General features: G+C 50.3%; 3 protein-coding genes across 3 annotated transcripts; 1 reads left to right on the top strand and 2 right to left on the bottom strand.

The window, feature by feature from the left end:
* Window positions 1–698: 698 nt before the first annotated feature.
* LOC121676409 lies at window positions 699–10169 on the bottom strand. Its single transcript, XM_042052826.1, has 2 exons — window positions 9848–10169; window positions 699–4154 (listed from the first exon to the last, which is right to left on the bottom strand). The coding sequence occupies exon 2, from the start codon at window positions 4142–4144 to the stop codon at window positions 1520–1522; it is 2625 nt and encodes an 874-aa protein (XP_041908760.1). The 5' UTR covers window positions 4145–4154; window positions 9848–10169; the 3' UTR covers window positions 699–1519.
* LOC121676410 lies at window positions 7553–9848 on the bottom strand. Its single transcript, XM_042052827.1, has one exon. It carries the CDS (start codon window positions 9546–9548, stop codon window positions 7851–7853), a length of 1698 nt encoding a protein of 565 aa, XP_041908761.1. The 5' UTR covers window positions 9549–9848; the 3' UTR covers window positions 7553–7850.
* A 2885-nt stretch (window positions 10170–13054) lies between the features above and the next one.
* On the top strand, window positions 13055–19714 carry CD8B (CD8b molecule). The gene is made up of 5 exons (XM_042052829.1): window positions 13055–13670; window positions 16024–16374; window positions 18226–18321; window positions 18944–19033; window positions 19141–19714. The coding sequence occupies exons 1-5, from the start codon at window positions 13625–13627 to the stop codon at window positions 19179–19181; spliced, it is 624 nt and encodes a 207-aa protein (XP_041908763.1). The 5' UTR covers window positions 13055–13624; the 3' UTR covers window positions 19182–19714.
* Window positions 19715–20091: the final 377 nt, after the last annotated feature.

Raw genomic sequence — 20091 nt, 5'->3', positions numbered from 1 at the left:
TTTCTGTGGGTTTGATCATGATTTGTTTATTTATATTTTCATGAGCTCAGTTATAATGTGCATTTTTAAGATGAAGTGTCTTTATCAAAGTTTTGCATTTCTTTAAAGCACCTGTGCTGCAGCAACATGACAGTTCTTTGCACTTCTCAGCCTGGTGATTGTGAAAAGTGAGTTTTAAATTAATTTCTCCATTTTTACTCAGTTTCTGATAGGTTAAAGGACTTTATCTATCTATTTCAACCTGAATTGCAAAGGGCTTTTTGTCTGTGTAACCCCCACCCCCTGCCCCATTCTCAGAGAGTGCAGCACATCTGAGATGAAATTGAACATGGGCTGGAAATGAGGTGTTTCATCTAGTTTTTGAAACTGACAATGTTTTAAAATTATTTGAGACCCCTTATGTGTATTTTGAGGCTCTTTCTGCATTCAGAGGCAGGGGAGATATGCAGGTGGGGAGAGGCAGAGTGAGAGAGGGGAATGGGTTTGTGCACCAGCTCAGAGCTCCATTCTGCAGCCCAAGGCAGAAATCTTTGTGTTTGTGTGAACATGCTGCAGACAAAAAGCAAGTGAGGGATCTGGGCCTATAAAAGAGAAAAAAACACCACATCTTTCCTTTTTACCGGGATTTCACTTTACCAGTGTAGCCAAAGCTACAAGCCTGGGTAGAGAGAGAGGCGGGGATTGAACATCGAGGCCCATTCTCTAACAGACAGGTTTATTGAGTACATGCACAACTAAGAGAAGCAAAGCAAAGCAGTGATGTCCAGGCTCCGAGAACAAGATCTCACCAATCCGCTGGCCAGACGTGCTGGGAGTCTTGGGAACCTGGAAGTGGTGCTGCAAAGGTCCATGTGGATTCAGCTCCTTAAAGTCCACGGTGATTTCAGGGTCTTCTGTTCTGCTCATCTTTTACCATCTTTCCTCAAGTCTTTGAGGCTGTTCACACCCATGCTGTCTTCAGTGGGTGCTTTTCCAAGTTCAGGTGTTTCTTTCCAAAGACACTGTCCTTGGCTTTCCTTACCCCCATCTCCTTGGCTTAAGGACTCTTAAATCACACAAGAGCAGCTTCTTAACATTAGCATTTAGGGATGGGAGATTCAAAAACAAGTTACTTATGCTAACTTTTGCTTCTTTACGATGAGGGTGATCAAACAATGAAACAGGTTTGCCCAGAGAGGTTGTGAAGTCTCCATCTGTGGAGATGGTCAAAGCCCAGCTGAACACAGTACTGGGCAATGCTCTAGCTGACCCCACTTGAGCAGGTGGGTTTGGACTAAATGAAACTGCTCAAGAGGTCCCTTCCAACCTCAACCATTCTGTGACTCATGCCACCTGCAGGCTGCTTGGCCTGTCCTCCCCTCCTGGATGGCCCTCTGGTAACAGAGAAGGCCATCTCTCTCATCAAGGTCTGGTATGGCGTGTGTCCCCACCGCTCAACGCCTACTGGGTTGCAGCCAACAGCGGAGCCAAAAGATCTTCTTGGTGGCAAACACAGAGGCCAACCCAGTCTTGCCCTTGACTATGGCAGGAGGCGCTTGGCCAGCTCCAGTCCTTTCACCTGGTTGTCAATGCAGAGCTTCACTTGCCTCATCCAGTAGCAAGTGGCTACCATGGCAAAGCACACACAGATTTGCATTAGCAGTATAACTACAACGGGGTGCAGCAGCGCGTTGAAAATGCCAGTGGCCGTGGGGGACCAGCCAAAAAAAACTTCCCACCAGTGGTGTTCTCCCACCCTCTTAATTCGTTCCATTACCTGTTTTATAACTTTGCCATCATGGTGAACGGTTATTAGGATCTTTTTAGCTTCAGCCTTGGCATTTTCTAGCAGCTGCTGTAAATTTGCATGCTCTAACATTTCTTTTACAAGTGATAAATCCATACCAATGGGGGTTGGGGTTATACTACGATACAGGGTATAGTTTCTAATTAGCAACTGGCTGGTAAACACAGGTGGTTTATACACAAAATCACAGCCTCTAATAGTAGCTACATTGCAAGCACACATATTTGAGTTGTTAAACACGGTCTGGTTATAAGCTTCATTAATTTGCACATATTTACATGTCGTTCTGAAGCACACACAGCCTTTCCCTACATACACTAACACGGTTTTGTTACTGCTCCGGGGGTTGATCTCAAAGTGACACACCCCTTCTTTGGTGTCAAAGCACACATCACTCGCCTTAAGGGCATCATCTTCGCATATGAATCCCAGCCCCCTCTCCAAAATGCAGGCTTCCAAATCTACCGTCTGCCACTTCCCGTCAGACACCCTGGCCCACATGCGGTGGTCCAGGGGGTAGACCACGGACCCGTTTGTGTTTACCCCCAGGGCCACGATGGGGTAGACCTTTTCGATGCGAGCCTCCGCCACAGTGAGGACGTGGGCAATGACTGTGTTAAGGGCCTGGTCGTGGGTGAAGTTGACAAGCCTCCACCAGGCTTGGAGCTGCCGCTCCTTCTCTGTGGCTGCGTCCCACACGATCTTTCGGATCTCGGTGGGCAGGACGCCGTTGTCACCGTCTCTCAGGATACCTGCAATGACACTCTGCACCCACATCTGGGCCTGGATGCAGCTAAGAGCAAGAGAGACATTACTTTGTTCGATGCCCAGGGCTCGCAACAGCACCTGATGGTCTTTCTCACTTATTTGTTCCCAGGTGGGCAGCACCTCTGACACAAGCCACTGCCCCATCCCTAGGCTGGACAGGGATGAATTCAGGGGCTTGAGGAGGCCCTGCACACCTGAGGTGACAGTCTCCAGCTTGTTTGCCAAGACCTCAGCATTCATACTGTTGAGGACTCCCAGCCCGGCACCTCCTCCTCCCAGCGCTGTGGCCAGCAGGTCTCTCCTGGCCCGGGTGCCCTGCATGGAGCGGCTGTGGAGCCATGCCAGCCAGCCAGTGTGGAGAGTAGACAGGAAGGGGGCACAGTGTGGTCTGACAGAGGAAATATTAACAGTGGACAGAGACAGCACCACCTTCTTTAGTGACCGGACAGGCCCTGTCAGGAGCTCCTGGATGTGATTTTGCTTCACTACATAAGGACCTATTTTGGAAACAAAAGGGGGCAAGACAGCAATGATGGCAAATTCTTTTTTAAATCCTTCAGGGCCTCCTATCCACCACTTTCCTCCAAGCTCAGGGGACATTTCTACGCTCAGGTTTCCTCGACACCACACCTGGAGGGTTATGATCAGGTGTGGGCAGCGTCCATAATCCTGATTATACCATGAAGCCTCCGCATCTAATTCAGATCTATCAAGTGTTTTGCTCTCACGGAGACAACTCAATGGAATGATCCTCTTGTGGCCATTAGGGGTTGTGACAGTCACGGTGGTGCCATCAATTTGCATTGGGTCAGTTACACCTTCTTGGGAGTATTTAATTTCCAATTTTACCTGGCTGCCAATTTCAACATAAGGGGCTGCATGCCACGCCAAAAAATGGCACTTTGAGATCTTAATGGCAGCAAAGGAGGGTGCTGTGGTGCTGATCTTGAATTTAAAGGACAGCCCCATGCTATTGTGTGCCCACAGGCAGACCACAAAGACTGGCTGGACCAAAGTAAAATTGTACCAGCAGTCAAATTTTTCCACAGCACAGATCTTTTTCTGATTCTTCTTAGTTTTTACTTCAGTGACAGAGATTTGATTTACTCGCTGGTGAGTGGATCCATTAATCACCCTGCACCCCACCTTTATTTGCTGTCCCACTTTCCCCAGCAGCTGTGGAAGTCTGTTTGTGCTATCCCAGCCCCACTCATTTTCCAAGTACACCTCTGCCCCATGCATGACCACTGTTGACAAATTTAAGTCTTTGTTAGAATTTAATCCCATGATTCCCGTATGTTTTACGTAAGCTTGGGACCAGGGCCAATCAGTCCCAATTTTTGTGTGCCTCCTAACCCTGTGCTGGGCTGTGGCCTGTGTGTCAAGGTGCTTTTCTAAGTGAGAATGAATGACATTTTGTCCAAGGTGCTGATGAGTTGGTTGAACACATTGGGTGCTCAGCACTATGCACATACCAGAAAGCAAAGTAAATCCTGCAATCACAAATTTGAAAGCATTTTCCCCGCAGCACAAACAGGGCTGGTGATGCCATGAAGTTCGCCCTTCCCGCTGGTCACAATCGTCTTCCATTTTCCTTTATCTGCAAAACATAAGCAAGGCGGGCTCTCCAGCCCCGTTAGTTTCCCTTCCATGCTTTTAACTGTGAAGAATGGAACCATTTTTCCTCCCTTTTTGCCCCCTTTCTGATTTCTACCTGGTACACAGAGGGGCTGGCCTTGTTCACAACCCTAACAGGCCCCATCCACTGGGGCTCCAGCTCCTGGTTCTTCTCACTAACCCTTCGGTATATTACCAGGTCCCCCGTGTTCCACTCCATGGGGCGCAGTAGCACTCCCAGCTGCTTAACCATCTTGGGAATGTTGGTCTCCTGCACTGAGGCGAGTTGGTGATAGGTGGCTGACACCGTCCTCAGCATGTCCTGGACCCACCTGTCCATCAGCACGCGGGGCTGCATTTCATCCGGGGGCTCCCCTCCTTGCCACCAGTGTTCCAGAATCTTCGGGTCTCTTTCAGGATGAAATTTCGGGGGAGGTGTTTGAGATGCCAGGGCACCCCGTAATGCCAGCAAGGTCAGTGGGAGCTTATGATCCCAGTCTTTCCTTTGCTGGCTCATGAGCTTCCTCAGTGCTGTCTTCAGTGGTTGGTTGGGACCCTCTGCTGAGTTGGGCTTCTGGAAATGTCCCATGATGTGAAGCTTTTGCTTGATTCCCAGGGCCTTGCACACCCCTTTTGTGACTTCCCCGATGAAGTGTTGGCCATGGTCTGAGTGGATCTCCTTTGGGATGCCCCACCGTGAGAAGATGTGCTCTACTAGGATCTTTGCGGTTGCACTGGGTGTGTTGTTTCTAGCTGGGAATGCTTCCACCCACTTGGTGAAGTTATCACTGACCACTAGGCAGTACTTGTTGCCTTGGGCTGTTTGGGGCAGAGGGCCAATAAACTCCATATGCAACTTGCTCCATGGCCCAGAAACCCTCTGGTGGCTCAGGACAGCTTTGGCTGTTTTGGCATCAGGATTGTTGGCTGCACACGTCAGGCAGTTGCTGACATACTTCTCCACATCCTCTCTCATTTCGGGCCACCACCCAGCGCCCTGCAGCCTCACCATGGTCTTGTCTGTCCCCAGATGCCCCTGCTCGTGAGCCAGGGCCACCAGCTCTGTCCGGACCAGTTCAGGCACCACCCAGACTGGGAAATCCGCCCCCTCCCTCCGCGCCAGGAGCAGCCCCGAGACATCCTTCCACACCTTGCACCCTTTGTACTCCCCGCCCCGTGCTAACTCCCAGAGCCTGGGGTCCTGTGCCTGCAAGCCCACCAGATCCACACTCTCCCACTGCCTGCTGGGAGCCACCAACACTGGGCCATTCTCATTCTTGCTGGCCTTCCACATCAGCCCTTCCTTTGCACCTAGCTTGGCTTTGGCATCTGCCTCCTTGTTCCACTTGGCTTCCTCTGTTCCCTTCTTGTGGGCCTTGACCTTAATGATCTGGGCTGGGCACGCCCTCTGCTCTGCCAGCCTGGCAAGGTACAGCAGCTTTTTGGCGTAGGTGACGGGCTTGCCATCAGCAGACTGCATGTCCCTCTCCCTCCAGAGGGGCAGCCACTCCAGCGCCACACGCACCACCCAACCCGAGTCTGAAAATATGGCCAGCGGCTGGTCTGCCGGTGTGTTTTCCAGGGCAGCCATCACGGCCACCAGCTCGGCAGCCTGGATGGAGTGCGGCAGGCACTTCCCCTTCACCACCTCCCCGGTGCCCCGGTTGACAGCAGCATAGCCCGTGTAGGGCACCCCTTCCTCGTGGTAGTTGGACCCATCTACGAACCACACAACGTAGCCTCTCTCCTTGGCCTCCTCCAGGCTGAGGCTGCTCTCAAACAGGGGTGCCCGCCCCGGCTTGGGGTCAGTAAGGGAGACTCCCTGCTCCTCCCCATCCCTCTCTCCACTGATTACCACCCTGTAGACACCAGGTGAGGGGTCCCCGGGGACCTCCTTGTTGGTCAATGCCAACGCCCAGTTGGCCATCCTGGGGCAGCGCAGGGGACCTTCATCCCCCTTTCCCAACAAGAGGTACCTCACCGGGGTGCAGGAGGTCCTCAACAGCACTGGGGCTGACCCCACCAGGTACTCCCAGTGCTGCAGGGCCCAGGTTAAGGTTAAAACCTCCCTCTCATAGTCACTGAATTGTTGCTCAACTGGCGTCAGCAGGCGCGAGGCGTGGGCAACAGGGAGCAGGTTGGCACTGTGTTGCTGGCCCAGCGTGGCCTGCAGCCCCCTCCCCGTGCTGGCCAGCTGCAGAACATAGGGTCTGTCCCCCAGAGGATGTGCCAGCATGGGGGCTTGTGCCACACTCTCCTTTAAGGTCTTCACTGCCTCGTCCTGCTCTGGCCCCCATTCCCAGGGGGTGTTCTTTTTCAGGAGGTGGCAAAGGGGGGCTGCTTTCTCTGCATAGCCCTCAATGAACTCACGGCACAACCTCAGGAGAGCCAGGAAGGACCTCAGAGTGGAGACATCAGATGGTGCTGACATCTTCTGTATTAGCTCAACCCTCTGCTTTTCCAGTGAGCGCCCTTCCTCCCCCAGGGTCACCCCCACAAAGGAGACCTCCTTCCAGCACAGCTGGGCCTTTGTGGGGCTGATCCTGAAGCCTGTCTTCTGGACAGCCCCCAGCACCTCTGCTAGCACCTCCAGGTTCTTCTCCTTTGTATGGGTGTGGATGAGGACATCACCAGCACAGGACAGCACGCTCTCCCGGTGGCTGAGCTGCTCCCACATCCTCACCACGTGGGCATGGCAGATGGCAGGGGCATTGTGGAAACCCGGAGGGACTCTGGTGAAAGCAAATTGCCGTCCTCGAATCGTGAAAGCAAACTTGTGCCAGGACTCAGGGTGCAAGGGGATGGCAAATGATGGGCTGGTCAGGCTCAGCACTGAGAACCACTCGGACCCCCGGGAGATGGCTGCCAAGATGTTGGGATACTTGACCACTGTGGAGGTCTGCATTGGGGTGACTTGGTTCAGGATGCTGAAATCAACCGTCAACTTCCACATTTTCCCATCAGCTTTCCTCAGGGGCCACACCGGGGAGTTGCTGATGCTCTGCTGCTCCACCAGCACGCCCTTGTCCAGCAAGGTTTTGACTGTGTCCCACAAGCTGTCCTCAGCCTCAGCCGGGTACCACGGCTGAAGCTGAGGAGGCGGATCCGGCCCTTTGATTGCCACAACAGCATCAATCTGCCCACAGTCCAGCTTGCTCCTTGCCCAGACCTGGGGGAACTGCTCTGTGACCCGTTTCACTCGGGGCTCCCACTCAGGGTGGACCAGGATCTCAGGGGCTTTCACTGACATTACCCTGTGGCTTGCTGGGATGACAGGCAAATCAATTTGTGGGCAGCGTAACAATGCTTGGTTTGCCAGGTCCACCACCACCTGCATCTTTGTCAGTGCAGAGATGGCTAAAATTCCTGGCTTTCCTTTCATTTCCATTTTACCAAATTTTTCAGACCCTTTGGCAGCCCCAATTTCAAAGGGTATGGGCCCTGTGAATGGCACTGAGGATTTCTGGCCATTTGGCCCTGTCAGTTCAATAATTTCAGAGGTTTGAAAGATCCCGGCTCTGCTGGGGGCCATATCCAGAATTGAATAAGAGGCACCAGTATCAATTAACATCACTTGTCCAAGCACCCCTCCTCCAATAGTTGTATCAACTATCAGGCGCCCCCAAAAATCGGTCTTAATCGGTGCCACAAAAAGGGGCGATGTGGGTGCCTGGCAGCCCTATTGCTGAGCCATAGACCCCGGGTCAATCGGGTGGGAGCTGCTGTGCTTTTTGGCCTCATGCAGGACCAGTTTTTGGAAGAGCTCCCCATCCGGCAAGCCATCAATGTCCTCCTGTTTCTCGTATTTTATCAAGCGCTTCCTCAGCTCAGCCCGCCAGGGGTTGGGCTTCTGAAACCTCAGCCCTTGCTGGTTCTCCTTCCCCAACCCCCCCTTACCATCAGGATCTTTTCGGTTGTCTCCTTGCATTTTTCTCATCCCTGCATTTTGGAAAGACATGGCTGATGTTTTCCCTTTCTTCCCCCCCAGCATGTACCCTGGGAATGCCTGCTTTTGCAGCTCAAAATTCTGGGTCAGGATCTGCTCCAGCTCCAACAGAGGCCTTTTGGCTGCATCCCCACCAGCAATCACCCGCAGTGGGGGTGTTAGCCCCACCACCAGTGGCTCCTTGAATTCAGGCCTGTCAAAATCGAGGGGGGACTCCTTTGAGCCTGGCAGCCCAGCTATCTGGTAGAGCATCTTTTTACGGTTAACATAGGCATCGGGCCTCTCCTCAGGGTTTTGCTTCTCCTGGTGGAACAGCACTAAGGGGTTGACCTCTGGGAAGAACACCTTCAGCACGGCCAGCTGGACGTCCCCAATATCCTGTACATTGCCCATCTGCACATCCCCCGGCAGTGCTGCAAAATCATCTGGTTTCATGCACTTTCTCACAATGTCTATCAGGTCACTCACAAAGTTGCCACTCTGGCACTTGGGCAGACGCTGGACCCTGGACAGCCAGTTAATTGCTGTCTCCTTTGTCAATGGCCCCAGCATCTTCCCCACCGTCTTGAGCTGCTCAGGGGTAAAACAGAGCACAGTCCTGTTGGTGTCTATGGGTTGGAGTGGGGCGTGGCTGACTGGCTCATCGTGGGGGGCCTTTTTATCTTTGGAAGCCTCTACCTCCCCTACTTGCAGCTGGCACACCTCCTCCCGCAGAGGAGCATAGGGGGACGGCCTGGTGGGGCTGTTAGCTCCCCACACATCATCCTCATAATCATAGTGGGGTGGGTGCGGGTCCAGGGAGTCCTCCCCCTCACCATTCCCAATTGGGGTCCTCTTGCCTTTGATGGCAGCCACAATGCCCCTTGACACCCCCAGCTCTGCCTCCAGCTCCTGGATCTTGGCATGGCATACCTTATGATCAGGGCCAGTGCCCCGATCCCTCTGGACGTCCTGCAGGACAGCCCGCACCGCACTCTGCGCATCGTGGGTCTCCCCGATCCACTTGCCAACCTCCTTCTTCAGCTCCTCCGTTTTCAGCTTCTCATAGCCCAGCTTGCTTTCCAGCCGGGTGATCTCCACCGCACTCCGCAGAGAGTCCCCGCACAAACCCTGCACCTCTGCTTGCAGGTTGTCCACCTGCACTTTGAGCTCCTGCTTCGCCTGCTCCAAGGTCTGCACATTCTCAAGAGCCTCCTTCAGCAATCTGGACAACTCCCTGCCTACCATTAGCAAACCCTGCAAAGCCGCTCGCTTCTTACACTTATTTGTGGGTTTGGGCTTTTTGTTCTCCTCCGACCAGCTCTCCCACTGCTGGCACAGCTGCTGGTACGCATCTGGCCCCTGGAAGGACCCTGGCGACCAAACTGGGGGGAGACACTTCTGGAGCACAAACTGCTCCAGCTTCCAACTGCTAACGATGTCGCTCATCATAGTGAAGGGGACAAGATCTGAGAGAGCTCTGTCTCAGAGCAAAACTACTATAACACACCAGTACTGCCAACCCCTCCACAGAGCAAGGCTGCAGCCCCGCGACCTGCCCCTCCAAAAAGCCCCCCGAGGGGATACCAAACCTGGGCACAAGGGAAAAGGAAGGAAGGTGGGAAGGGGAGGCCACGGCCGAGCCGGCAGCTGCCGCAAGCCACCGGCTCCCTGGGAGGGAACGGGGAAGGGATGCGGGAGCGGGTGAAGCAAAGGAGAGACAGAGTAGGACCCCAATAATAAGATCTCACCAATCCTTGGCTGAATGTTCTGGCAGTCTCAGGAGCTTGAAGACAGTCTCTGCAGAGGACCAGCAGATCCGGCACCTTTCAGGTAAAGGTGGTCACGAAGTCTCAGCCCGGTGATTTTTATAGCCATGGCAGGTCGTTGTTTGGGGCTGATGAAACCTGTGTTTACTTCCTCGGTAGCTTTTCCTCCTCCGTGTGCTGCCTTCCCAAGGACACTTTCCTTGTCTTTCCTTATCCTCTTCAACACTGATTAGGGAAGCTGAGATCACATTGCAGCACCTGCACTGCCCCTTATCTGTTTGGGGAGGTCCAGGATTAGTCATGGTTCACACTAAACTTCTGTTTGCACCAAGTGTCCTGAAGAGGGAGAGCTGGAGCCTGTCCTCTGATCGTCCATCCTTCCAAATCCCCCCAAGGCCGCCTCATTTACTGCACACCCCATTAGCACCTGGGGTCTGGGTGAAGATCACCCATGGGGCTCGCACCTGACGCCTGTAACAAACACGGTCCTGCCAAACCACCCCCAAAGCACAGATCTGTTTGCCAGGGAGGGATGAAATGGCAATTCATCCTTTATATCCATTTTGGCATGTGGTCTTTAAAAGCAGCATTTTCCCATGCCACAACCCAGCTCATCATACGCTGACATGGACCTTGGGGTTACCCAAGACATGTCAGGAGCCTCCACCGTGATATTGCATCAGCTGAATTACAGATGTAAATCTGCACCTGCAAAAGCAGATGAACCCCCCCCCCCCCCCCCAACCTCACCCTACAAACCACATTATAGCTTGGAGCAGTTCAGAAAATTTGACCCACTTGTTGTGGGTTGTTTTTTTTTTTTGTACACTCAGAAAAGGGTACCAATCATCTTACTAAGTGAAAATGCTATCATTTTCATTACTGCTTTTACCTCCAATTAAATTCTCCAGAAGCTAAACCCTCCACTGGAATAAAACCATTAAAAAAAATTAAAAAGGAAAAAAAATGTTCACACATGGCTTCTTGAGCCCCGGGGAGTTTCTATCCTGCACCCCTTTGCCCCCAGAGCAGCCCTTATTTCTACATACTGCAGTACTGGCTGTGTTGGACTAGGCTTGAGCCTGAGTAGCCTTCCCTGACCCCCAAAATCAGTCCTTTTAGCCTCAAAAGCACAGAGAGAATGAATTTTCCCCTGTTTTTATGGTGGCTGTTTTCTCTAGCCTGGCATTTACAGCCCAGCTGCAATTACCTCCTCTGCAACGTGGAGTTTAACAGAGATGAAACCCCAGCCAGGTCCTGCTTCTTGGCTGTAAACCCTGTTCTTCTACCCCAATGCTTTGCTCCAGCCCCCCAAAACAAACACCTTGCTGTAGGAAGCTCATCACAAGGGGAAAAGAAAGAGTAAAAAATGCAAAAAAGCTGGTGAAAGCACCAGAAGTGAATCTCAGTGTGGTGAGGTGGGCAGGATGCAGGCTGGAAAAAAGTGGAGGGGCTGTTTCCCACTAGGATGGGCTCATAGGGAGTTGGCTGGGCTGGGAACAGGGATAGTTGTCTTTAATTTCAGAAAAAGAATAAAATTCCCCTAGAAACTGTGCAGCCAAATAGTACAAATATACCAAAATTTAGCGATTCCCCCCAGCGTGGCTCAGCAGTGAGCCAAACACTCGTGATTAGGAGCTGCTGTTCCCCAGCAAGGTCACCAACAAATCTTGCTTGTGTGAACACAGAAGTTCATCTTACAGTCTTCTTTCCTCCCCTTTTTTCTTCCCAGGACATCAGCCCCAAACAATGTGGGGATGTTATAAACAGCAGCTGTCTCCTGCACCTTCGCACAGTGCTTTGATTTTTGTCAGCGATATGCTGCCAGACAAAGGTATCCCTCCTCCAAAATGTTTTCTCTTAGGAGCAACAGCCAGTCCTGAGAACAGCTTGGCCACTGGTAAACAGCTCCACTGTGTATAAACAGCAGTTTCAAAAAAAATTACATTTAATCCATGCTCCAGTACATTATGCTTTTACACTGCACATATTCCTTTTTCTTCCTCTAAAGCTGCTATAATGTCCTGTGGGAATCATCCCAGTGTAACATCCCCACATCCAAGGTTGTAATGATGGCAAAAGCCACCTCTGGGACAAATTCTTGTCCTGCACAGGAAGCCAGAAGTTGCTCCAGGTGACAGCAGCAGTGGGAAAAGAGGGACACAGCCATTGCAGCAGCTGGGGATGTTGGGCTCAGCTCACAGTCTTCACCACAGGGACAAAGGGAAAATACACTCGCAGTGGCATTTCTCATGTCGAGCATTCCTTGCCCCTCCACCTCAAAAAAAAAGAAGTGTTTCACCTCATTTTGGGGAGGCCCAAGTCTGGAGTGATGTGAAACAAAAGGGCAGGAGGTGAGGATGGCAGAGGCAAGTGTTGCTGCACCCCACATTGAGGGCTCAGCTTTGAAAACGAGAGCTTAAAAGCACTGAAGTGGGTTTGAAAACACTAAAATTGCCTTCTCCTGCCAGGAGAGAGTTAAGAAGCAATTCAGCCCACCCTAGATTTTAGCAGATGAAGCCTTTGTGGCAAGGCTTTTGCAGCTAGCAGCCTGCTTCAAGCAGGAAATTAATTTAAACAGAAATGGGGAGAGGATGTGTTACAGCAGCATGGAAAAATCTGGTACAAAATGGACCAAAAACCTACAGTCTACGAGATTCAATATTGTTTTTCCTATTCATCTGCCAGCTCAACCCTGAGGGAGGCTTCTCAGTGCCCCCACATGAGACTACCCTTGCTGGGGAGATGCTGGGGCATTGTAAGGACCACAAGTATCTGCATGAGGGTGCCATAAAAGAAAACTGAATCTTACTTGGCAGCCAAGAGGGCAGCAAATAAATAAAAATAATAAATCATTTCTATTTTTTTCCCAAACTCGAAAATATTGAAGGCTGCTGACACCAGTTCATCTCTGTAATTTCACGTCATGTACTTGTCTTTGAATCCTAAACCCCAAGTGCTTCAAACCTCTTCCTCACAGACATTTCAAAGTCATTCTGATATTTCATCATTTAAATATTTCTGCCTATGAGCTGTGTGCTGTCACAGCTACCAAAGCAGCACATGCTGCGAGGTGGGAAGCCCCAGCAGAATTTCCTCATTTTTGCGGTTTTTCGGCCACAAATTTGTTGCGGTTTCTTGCTCTTGACTTCAAAGTTTTCTGTGATGCCTCACGTCTCTGCTTTATGTTGGGTTGGTCTAGTGTTCAGCATTCTCCAGAGAAAAACACCTCCTGCTATAAATTCTGCTGAAGAAAACAACCCCACGGATCAAATCGCATCTTTTCCTTGTTTTGAAAGCTTTTTTATTTCAACAGGGAAAGAAACAGCCGAAATTAATTCTTTCCTGCTTTTATCTTTAAGGCCATGGTCCTACATTTGTAATTTTTTGATAGGATAGAAGTAGATTAAAAGGAGGAATAACTTGATGGTGAAATATGAAGAAATCATTATTAAAAATTCAGTGACTTTTCTTGGTTTTATTTTTCTTGAGGGGATTTAAGGGTGCCCTGTGAAGTGCTGGAAAGGAGCATAGGGCTCTGTCCCTAATGCACTCTTGGGTTTGGGGCTCAGCGCAGAAGCTGCCAGGCTGAGGCTCCACGTGCTGCTGTGGCAGAGGCTCTTTGGCAGCTGCTGGTGACAGATCTTCACAGAGAGGGGCAAGGACTTCCTGAGGTGAAGCCAGCCCTGCCACCAAGAGGTGACACTGAGTGGAAAGGGGGAGCTGGCACAAAACCCCTCCATCACGGAGTCTGCCACCATGGCCCAGCTGTGGCTCCATCTCTGCATCTGCCTCCAGATCCCAGGTAAGAGGGACACATCTCTTAAGGGTTGAGGGCACCTAAAATAGTGCTGCAGCCTCTCCTCCACCCCACTCCAGCACGTGGGATGCATTGCACAGCATCTGGATGATGGAAGGTTAAATATATCATCATAGTATAGATCTACAGGATATTACCTATTTCCAATAATTTTGGATCATGCTTTTAATAACATGCTTTAGCTTTTGGTCAGCCCTGAACTGGTCAGGAAGTGGCACCAGTTGGTTGCTATGGGCCCCTTCCAACTGAAATAGTCTATTCCATTCTGTTCTATTCCATTCTGTATTCCATTCATATTTCAATACGTAATGGTATAGACACCACAGAGTTTTTACTGCACCCTCAGTGCAGATGGACTGTAGGAAGCTGCTGATGGAGAAGTTAAAGTAGCTCCTCTCTATGCTGCCTGTGTAACACAAAGATGATAAACACCCCATCAAATTTTCTAAATCATCCAAAGACTGAGTACTTTCCAAGGGCCACAGCTGGAACTGGTGCGTTATTGAACCATTCTGCCTTACAAGTACTGATATCCTATAGATCTGTACGGCAGCCCGCTGAGAAAACTTCAATAAGTGAGAGTTTGCTTTGCACCTGCAAAAGGAAAAGGGACCATTTTTAAGGTGCTGCAGGCTGGTCTGGCCAAGCACCATGATTCCCCGTGGCCCCCTTGAATATACACCAGGAAAGGGAACTGGGAGGTTTTGGGGTTGAAGGTATGACTGAGGATGAGTTTTTCTGCTCTGTCTCCATCCCAGCTCACCCCTGGCTTGACCACTGGCACTGAGCTGAGATTTTCCAGGATCCCTTCTCATCCTTTTTGACTTATCTAACAGTGTCTCCAACAGCTCAAGGAAAAGTTTTTCATGGAGAGTTATGCTTCCCATGCCCAGCAGAGCCAGACCTCAGGGCACTCAAGGAAGCTCCCATGCACCATGGACACATACATTTCATCCCCTAAAAAAACACATGGGTATTTGACAGAGCCAACTTTAAGACAATTATGTTCTAAAACCTGAAAATTATGTATTTTAGTAGTAAGGAGACATTGACGTTATCACAGAGCCAGAGAATGTGGCGAAATGCTGCAGCTGCTGTGCAACACTTGAGTTTTGGCATTGCAATGTTAATGCTCTGCAGCGCTGGCAGTGATGGGGTCATTGGAGGGGGGGCAGAGGAAGGCTCTGGACCCCTGTCAGTCACCAGAGCCCTCTCCTCTGCCTGTCCCATTGGGAACATGGGAGACATCAGGACCTCGTGCCACACCGATAGCTTTAGGTGTTCTTGGGTCAAGCCAGCCCATCCCCACCCCACTGGGTTTGCAGGGCTGCACAGGGCTGCAAAAACTGCTCTAAGCAACTTGGGGATTTTGAAAGAAAAGGAACATTTCAAGGTAAAAAAAAAAAGACGAGAAACATGTATTATTGAGCTTTTTGCACAGCTTTAAAATGTGCCTGGGAAAGAGACGGGGGAAGCGGGAGCCTCCTTATCTTCAGAGGGCTGTTTTTCACTCGGTCTCGGACTATCTGCAGATTTGCAGGACTGTTTGCTGAACAGAAAGGATCACAAGTTACCTGTTATCCTTTCCACAAGGACACATCCTCGCTCACACAGACACCCCTCACATCTGCCTGGGCCAAACAAGGCTTAGATAATTTCCACAAAAGCTGCAAAGCCCAAACAGGGCGATGCGACACCAAACCAAAGCTTTGAACCCCACCGCTGCCCCTCACTCCCTCTCCTTCCCCATGTCTCAAAATTCCTTTGAAAAATATTATTGTCTGAAAGCTGATATAAAATTGGCTCATTTTGAGATGTTTTGCACATTTTTTGGTCTCTTTTTCTGTCCCTGAGATGTTTATCAGTGTTGCATCTGTTAGAAGAAGAACCTGGCAAATCAGTTAAGAGGTGCAAAAAAAATATCTTGAAAAAGAGGTGAAATGTCTGAAAAATGAGAAAGGTAAGGAGGGCGGAGAGGGGCATCCGCAGGAGCAGGCAGGGATGCTCTTCCCTGCACATACAGCCCTGAGGACACCCTCAAAACCATCCCTCCATCCCCTTCCCTGCCAGTGAGCTTTCTCCCTAGATGAGTGTTTACAGAGAAAACTCCATCTGTATAATTTGGCTTGACCAAAAAATAGCTGAGGAACCCAAAAGGCCTCTGAGGGAATATGGGAGCATCCTGATAAAAATGCTCCTGTTTCTTGCTTGTGTGACCTGCCTCATCTGTGTGTCTATGTGATTTTATTAAGTCCATAAAGAAAATCTGTACTTAGCATGGAAGAAAAATAGTGAAATTAAAGTAATAACTATATATTCCTGTGTCTTTTTTCCTCAGGTTTTTATGCAAATCTACTTTTAACCCAAACTCCAGAGCATATTTTAACCCAAACCAACAATAAAACCGCAATCCTCTGTGAGCTGAAGAAGGAGCATACCGGGGTGTACTGGTACCGCTGGAGCCAGGAGAGGCAACATTTCGAGTTCTTGGTATTTTCCAACACACTGGGCAAAGCCACATATGGCACAAACGTGAGCCAGGACAAGTTTAGAGTCCATGAGGAGAGGTCCCACAGCTCCTACAGCCTGCACATCAGCCACCTCCATCCCTCGGACAACGGCACCTACTACTGCTCCGTCTCCCAGTCCTCCCAGCTCCTCCTGGGCAGCGGGACACGGCTCAGTGTGGGTAAGCAGCACCCCAGGGGTTCCAAAATGTGCCACCAGCAGGCTGTGATAAGGTCCCCTGGGTAAGGGGTGATGAGTGTTGGTAGCTTCTTCCCAATTTTGAGATGCAAGGTTGTGGCTCTGGGGTTTTTCTGAAGAGATCTATGAGACAGGGCAAAGCAGAAAATACAGCAAATAGCTAAATCTTAGGCCAGCTGCGTGTGATAGTCAGTGGTAGCAGTTGCTCTGCTGTGGGCATGCCTTGAGCACAGCAGTGGTCCTAGTGCTTTAGGATTTCCGTGGGAGCACCTGATATTGCCATGCCCTGTGTTTTTCTCATGCCCTGCTGTACTTTGGGTGAGAGGCTGGATGTGTGCCCTGCTCAGCTCACGGGTCCTTCCATGCCATAATTCTTCCTTACTCTCACTCCAAGTGACAAGAGCAGCATCGAGGCCAGAGACCATCACCCCTCACATCTCTGGGGTGGGTCTGATGGCAGCTTTCAAGACCATCCTTCACAAGAAGTACTGAAATGGGATTTATTCCTCAAAGCTCACAACCCACTATCCCTGAGGAGCTCCAAACAGAAACCAGAGCTTTCTGCAGGTGGCATTGGGGTAGAGAGGCTTTACAGACATCTAAGTCATAGAGAAACTCTTTTCAGCCCATTTTCCCTTTGAGCACAGAGCAGGAGTTGATGCAGAAAAATTAATGTGTTTGAAGTAGGATTCAGCCTTTATTTTTGCAGACTTTTAGGGAGACAAATAACTTATTTAGCTAAAATACAAATAACTTATTTAACCAAAATGCTGCTACAGCTTCTGACTCTAAAGCAGACCCAGTGTCCCAATTTTCCTGGGTTTTTTTGCAAATACACTCTGTACCTTGAACTGGATGAGAAATCCCTTTTGGATTCTTTCAGGCTCAGAAAAAAGCTGGCTTAAGATAAAGGAGAACTGTTTTTTAACAACTGGGCTCATATCTCTGTGCAAAGTGTGAAAAACAGGCTTGAAATTCAGCTTGATCAAGGACACCAATTAAAAAGTAAACAGCAGCAGGTGCTCTGGGAGGACTCAGGCTTTGCTGGATATTTTCTTTTTTTCCTTTTAATTCTCATGATAAAACAAAATGCCTGTAAGTTTCTTTTCTTTAAGCCTATTATAATGTAAGGGAGAGGTTGTCCAGATAAATCCCAGGGTCCTGATGTCTCATCTTTTCATGTAAAAGAATGGTAATTTCTCTAGGAAGTTATATTCTGGGTAGAAAGAGAATAAAAAGTCGTTTTGAATCACCTAAAATTTTGAATGAGTGTGGTTTGAGCAGTCAGACACGCAGATATTTAATGACATTACTGGGATATTTTCCTGGCCAACTTTACTGAGAAATTAATGTCCTCCACTGTTACTCAGAACACCATAACAAATCCTGCCTTCATTTTATCAGAAAGAAAAATAATCAAATGCTGAGCAAAGATTAGAGCAATCTGAATAAGGAAAATATGCAGGGATCCCTTAAAACCTCCCAGTGCTACTGAAATCTCTTGCTAGCCATGATTTTGTGCAATGCTGATGAGATGATGCTTAGCAGCAAATGTCACTCCAGCAAGTTTGGGGTTTTTCCCTGCCTTAGCCTTCTCCCCTTCTTTACCTGGTAAATTGGTTTATTAACACTTTTGAAAGCTCTTGGTAACTTCTGTGGCCACCGAGAGGCTCAGGTCAAGCTCCCACCCCTAGGGGTGACACAGCCCTTTGCAGGGTTCAGTGGACGAGGTTTGCTCTAAGGGCCAAACTTTCCAGCCCTTCTTGCCTGCTGTTGGAGATCTCTGCTGCACTCAGAGCCACACTGACCACCCTCTTTTTCTCCTTATCCCCAGTTGATGCTTTGCCTCTGCCTCCAAAGACCACACAGACACCAGTCTCCAAAAAGCCTGTGCCGTGGATAACCAAAAGCAAAGCTGCCAGCAGGAAAGGTATGGCACTGGCTCAGCTCAGGCTGCCTGAAAAAAGGGGTTTTGCTGGGCTCTTGGGGCCTCCAGGGCTCAGTTGGAGTTTGTCCTGGGGTGGGGACAACCACACTGTCACCCTGCAGGAGTGGGTGTCTGGGGGCAGATAGACCCACTGCTCTGGACAGAACTGACTTCTGCCTGTAGGAGGGATTCCCTGGGATGTACACGGGTTTAGGGGCCAGGATGTATTTCAGTTTAGGTTATTGTGACCTCAAGAGCTAAGCTCCCTGCAATGCTTCTTATACTGTGAGGGTGATTGAGCACTGAAACAGGTTGACCAGAGAGGCTGTGGAGTCTCCCTTACTGAAAATATTCAAAGGCCATCTGGACACAGTCCCATGCCATGTGCTCTGGGGTGACCCTGCTTGAGCAGGGAGGTTGGACCAGATAACCCACCGTGGTCCTTTCCAGCCTTACTTACCCTGTGATTCTGTAATGCATCCTTCAAAGGATACCCCAGGGGGATGGTCACATCCTCCACTGCCCCTTTGAGTACCTGCCTTGCTTTTCTCCCTTCCCCACCCCACACTCCATCCCTCAAAGCTGCCAGGGCAGGGTGGTGCCAGGAGTCCTCTTCTCTCTCCAGGTCCCTGCAGTCCCCTGGTCTGGATCCCACTGGTCACTGGTGTCCTGCTCCTCCTGCTGGGCCTGGTCCCCACTGCCCACCGCCTCTACCGTGAGTATCCTGCCAGCATCCTGAGGGGTGCCAGGCTCTGGGACAGTCCAGGAGCAGGATGGTGACCTGGGAGGGTCCTGGGACTGATGGACACTGTCTCTTCCCAGGTCTGCGGCGGAGGCTGTGGCTTCGCATCCACAGGCAGTAAATCCCAGTAAATCCCACCGGCCCCCCTGCCTCGGACAGGCAGGGAGAAACCACAGACCCTCCCCTGCACAATGCTGAGAACTGCCTGGACAGGACACAGGAACGACATTGCAGGGAACAGACGTGGGCTTGTACCACAAAACAGACATTTCTTTCCTGGGACAGACCACGACTTTAATATTTTTCCTTGACGCAACAGCTGGCAGAAGGACCAGGCTGGATTCTGCAGCATCCTGAGCACTTCTCAAAGGACACTGAGGAGGGAGAATGCCATGGCTGGGATTGCACAGGGGGAAGAGGGCTGCTGTACCAAAGGGATTCAGATGGGCTGGAGAGCTGTGAGCTCCTTGGCTCTGTGTTCATCTGTAAGACAGCACAAAGGTGCGCTTTTTTTTTTGCTCCTATTAATACTGGTTGATAAAACTTTGGTAACGAACACTTTGAGAGCAACCAGCAAGGATGGGGCAGAGGCAGCTTGTAAAGACCCTGTGCAGGTTTGTTCAATACCAAAAGTGAATATATCACTCAGTTATTTGTTCTGCAGGCTGGTGTCTTTTGGTCCTGCTCAGTAAGGAACACAGTTGCATGGTGAACAAGGAACCATGGCCTCCAACCAAGAAAGAGTTAAAGCAGAGCAAAAGCTCCAGGGAGGAGCAGATCTGGGAGGATGTCTTCTCCCATGGGAGACTGCAAACAGCCAGGAGTGGGAGAGGAAAGCCAGACAAAGCCATGCACACAAGGCCAAACACCTGGCACAGCCTGAAAGTCAACACCACCTCTGAGAGCAAACAGAGGCCCCCAGGGGCTGGCCCTGAGCCCAGCAGCACAGCATGGCCAGCAGGAACTGCCCTGAGTGATGCCTGGGTGTGCTGAGCCCCAAGTGACACCCCTGTGTGCTGAGCCATCAGTGA

This window comes from Corvus kubaryi, unplaced genomic scaffold (genome assembly GCF_017639235.1).
Source record: "Corvus kubaryi isolate FWS band 111438036 unplaced genomic scaffold, C.kubaryi_AGA036_p1.0 split1-131, whole genome shotgun sequence".
Lineage (NCBI taxonomy): Eukaryota > Metazoa > Chordata > Aves > Passeriformes > Corvidae > Corvus > Corvus kubaryi.
Note: the sequence above shows the minus strand (reverse complement) of the source record. Positions and strands in the feature narration are given on the sequence as shown.